The 3,769-nt window shown below is 44.2% G+C and overlaps 1 protein-coding gene across 1 annotated transcript; it reads left to right on the top strand.

The window, feature by feature from the left end:
• The first annotated feature begins 396 nt into the window (after positions 1-396).
• FAM237B (family with sequence similarity 237 member B) lies at positions 397-1,633 on the top strand. Its single transcript, XM_075557353.1, has 2 exons — positions 397-630; positions 1,217-1,633. The coding sequence occupies exons 1-2, from the start codon at positions 397-399 to the stop codon at positions 1,631-1,633; spliced, it is 651 nt and encodes a 216-aa protein (XP_075413468.1).
• The last annotated feature ends 2,136 nt before the right edge of the window (positions 1,634-3,769 follow it).

The following is a 3,769-nucleotide window of genomic DNA, read 5'->3' on the forward strand; positions in this document are numbered from 1 at the left end:
CAGCCCCGCGGCGCACCCCGAAAGTTCGGCGCCTTTCCGGGAATTTGCTAGCGAGCGAGCTCCGAGCGCGTTTCCTGCCCGTCGCTGGATGCCCACGTCGGGTCCCGCAGGGCAGGCGGTCAGGGCTGCGCCGAGACCGCGGGTCCCCGCCGGGCAGGAGCCGCCTGCGTCCCCGGCCGCCGAGCGAGCAGAGCGCACGCGGGACAGCGCGCCCGGCCGCCGGCGACAGGTACCGGGTCCCCGCGGTCCCGGGCCCAGGGGCGGCGGCACGTGTTCGGCCGCTCCGCGTGGGGAGTGCGCACACTTCCACGATGGGAAGCGCCCTGACCATCCTCAAGTCAGATTTGCCTCGTTGGGTCCCCTCTCTTGGTTTGGGGGAGGTGGTGGCCCGAGGCGATGGGGGTCAGCCCTGTCTACTGGACCCGCACAGCCCTACTTCACCCGGGTTGTCCCCTGGCATTGCCAGTGTCCGTCTGTGACGGAGCTCGGTGGCCTGCAGCCCCAGGCTTCCTGCAGCCACCGACTGGCTGGGAACTTGCTCGCAGAAACGTTCGGCAGCGTGGAGATTTTGCAGCTCGTTGCCGCGTGGACCCCGTGCGCTCTTCTGGCTGTGCTTTCCCGCTCAGGCGTGTGACTCCCCCAAGCAGCTCCCCAGGGAGCCGGGATCTCCTAGGGTTCCTTGCCTCGGACTTTTGCCTGAATGGAAAGGGAAGCGGTAGTCACTGTGAACCTTAAAACAGCTCTTGACCGCTTTGGGGTTAACAGATTTGTGACATTTTAAGAAAAAAATCACCACCCCGCCCCCTCGGGTATACACAAAGAATGGGTGCATTTTGCTGGGTGGTAGTGCCGCCGGGGGAGGCAGGAGAACGCACTGAGGCGAATCACCAGGAAGAGTTCCTATCTGTCAAGGGCAGAGGTTGGCACACGTGCTCGTGAAGGTTGCTTGCAGCTCTGTGACCACCTCTTCATACACACGGCTTGTTGAACTTCAGGGCTTCCTCTGCCTGTGTGTGAGAGTGCTGGAATCAGGTGGAACGGACTCTCTTTTCCAAGGGAGGTCTGAGAGTGGGCAGTCAGAGGACAGCCAGTTTGATTGAAAACCACATGCGTTTATGGTTTTTTTAATTCCCCACGTAACTGAATTCTTTTTTAAGTATCAGTAAAGAAGTATTTAAGTACTAAATAATCCTCCCCTTTTTTCTTTTCTCTATAGAATATGGGTTCTGCCGCTGGAAGATGGCTCTACTTCCTAGTGGGCTGCATGTTGGTGATCAGGGTGGTTGATGCCGATTTTGAGTTTCAAAAGAGAGTGCTCGCCAGTGTCAGCCCTGGGATCACAGAAGATATTGATCTCCAGTGTTGGAACGATTGCTCTTTGACACTGATAAAGCTCCAGAAACTCAAGATCGAGTACAACGTGGATACTTTCTGGAATTTCATGTTGTTCTTGCAAAAATCTCAGCGGCCCAGGCATTACAATGCCTTCTTAAACATAGCTCAGGATTTCTGGGACTTGTACGTAGACTGCATGCTTTCCAAATCTCACGGATTGGGCAAGAGACAGGTGATGGCTCCCAAATATAATGTCCCACAGAAGATAACAGGAGGTAATCTAAATATGTTCTTATAAGAATAGACATTTAGTCTTCCTAAACAGTCTTCAATATTTTTTAATGTGTTTTCAAGTTTTACAAGCTAGGAAATATGCCACAGGTTTTTTTTCTTAATACAATCATGTGCAGGAAATATTGTGATGAATAGTAATATTATAATAATTAATAATAAGGACATGATCTATTTTGGTAGATTTTTATAATTGTTCCCTATTTTTAAAGTGTTTCTTAAGAAAGCCTTTAACACTGTAATTATTCATATTATAGTGTATGAATGTATAAAATTATTCATATATTTATTGAAGAATTTTTAAATATTGGAAATGAATTTAGAGTTGAAAATAATTTTCTCAATAGGATTATAAGAATGGGACAGGGAAGCTTAAGAGTTAACATATTTGCCAAGGTCTTGATTTCTCCTCTCTAACCTTACAGGATTGGACGCTACTAAGCATAAATTTTATATGTAAGAAAGAGACTATGGAAAATACCTCAAGCAAGATGATGTCAGCCTGAAAGCTTAATTCTCACTGTTAGTAATCATGTGATCAAATGTTTCCTATAATGCCTGCCAAAGTTGTTATTTCTAATTATTTAACATTAATGTTGTTTAATAGTTTGTTTTAAGGGTTGTATATTTGGTGATATGTCATTGTTTTATATACTGAATGATCATTTCATCCTTTCAAGTAATTTGTCCAGTTTAATAATTATTTTTTATTTAGAAGGCCTCTTTCTAAAGCATGTTTTAAAGAAAATACTACTTAAAATGTAAATGCAATATATTTTTGAAACATGATCAATAGACTGAACTTGTAAACAATTTTATAAGGTATCTTATACATTAATATTGACTTTAATACCCTGTCAAAAATATGTCACTGTTGTCCTAAAAAGTAATATTTAGTCTTGGTAATGTGCATTGGGTGGTTTCTGAAATGTACATTTATTCACCATGCAGTTGAATATTACAGTATTTTTCTACTCAATGCAGAACAAAATATTTTTATGCTTTTACTTTGATTTTCATTATGTTGGGGGGGAAATGAACAATAAACAAAAGGGCAGTAAGAAACTTCATTTTACTCAAATATACTCTAATAAGTTAAAAAATATATTACAGTTTTATTAACATATCTTACACAATCCAATCTACCCATTCACATTCAATTCTGTTGTTCAATCCCATAGAGTGAGGTTATACAGTCGTAATTGCTATCAGCTCCCAATTCTCCTCTCCCTTCACTCCCTTTCTGTACCCTCAGGGAACCAATCCTCCTATAACCATTTCTGCAGGGTTATCTATCTCAACTTTCATGAACTGCATAATCTTAAATATGCAAATGAACATATGCAAATCTAACTTGAATAATGAGGTAAAGCTATAATATTACGGGGAGGAAATATCTTTGAACTAGAAGATAGTTCTGTGGTTCACCAGTGCCATACCACACCCTCAATTTATTATCCATTCCATGTGGCCCTTCTAAGAGGCCCAATTATCGTGTGGATGGGTTTTGGGTCTCCACTACATCCACACCCCTTCACATCAATTCGATTTGTGTTTTGGACTTCTGATACCTCGCTCCTTCTTGTATGTGGGCTTCTTAGCTTCTCTGCTAGATGGCCGCTTGTTTAACTACAAGACTTTAAGATCTCAGATGCGATATCTTTTGATAGCAGGGTACTTGTTGTATGAGTTGGGGGTGCCAGCCCCCCACAACTAATCACGGGTTCAGTAAGCACAATTGTATGGTTGAGATATACATTATATTAAAGTCATCGAGAGCATGAGAGATAGAAGTAATGGAGTCAGACACATTTCATGGTAGCATTGCTCACCTCAGGCCCGCTTGGTGGTCCACGTGGAGAGAGGGGGAAGGGAAGGAAGACAAGGGGAAAGGGAAATAGGAGGAGAGGGAGCCAAGGAGAGAGGAAGGAGAGACCAGCTAGAGAGGCCTCTATTGCTCACTCAGGCCTATATACCTTTGGGGCTGTGCAAGCCCACTAATTACAGGTCAAGACATCCGTCACAGGAAGGGGCTGCATTATAGGTTATACAGCAATGAGAGGGGGACAATGTAGTGATATACACGCAATAGGAAGAGGAGGGATTGGGGGTATACATGTGACAAGATGGGCGGATCCTAGAG

Source organism: Tenrec ecaudatus, chromosome 9 (genome assembly GCF_050624435.1).
Source record: "Tenrec ecaudatus isolate mTenEca1 chromosome 9, mTenEca1.hap1, whole genome shotgun sequence".
NCBI classification, from domain to species: Eukaryota; Metazoa; Chordata; class Mammalia; order Afrosoricida; family Tenrecidae; genus Tenrec; species Tenrec ecaudatus.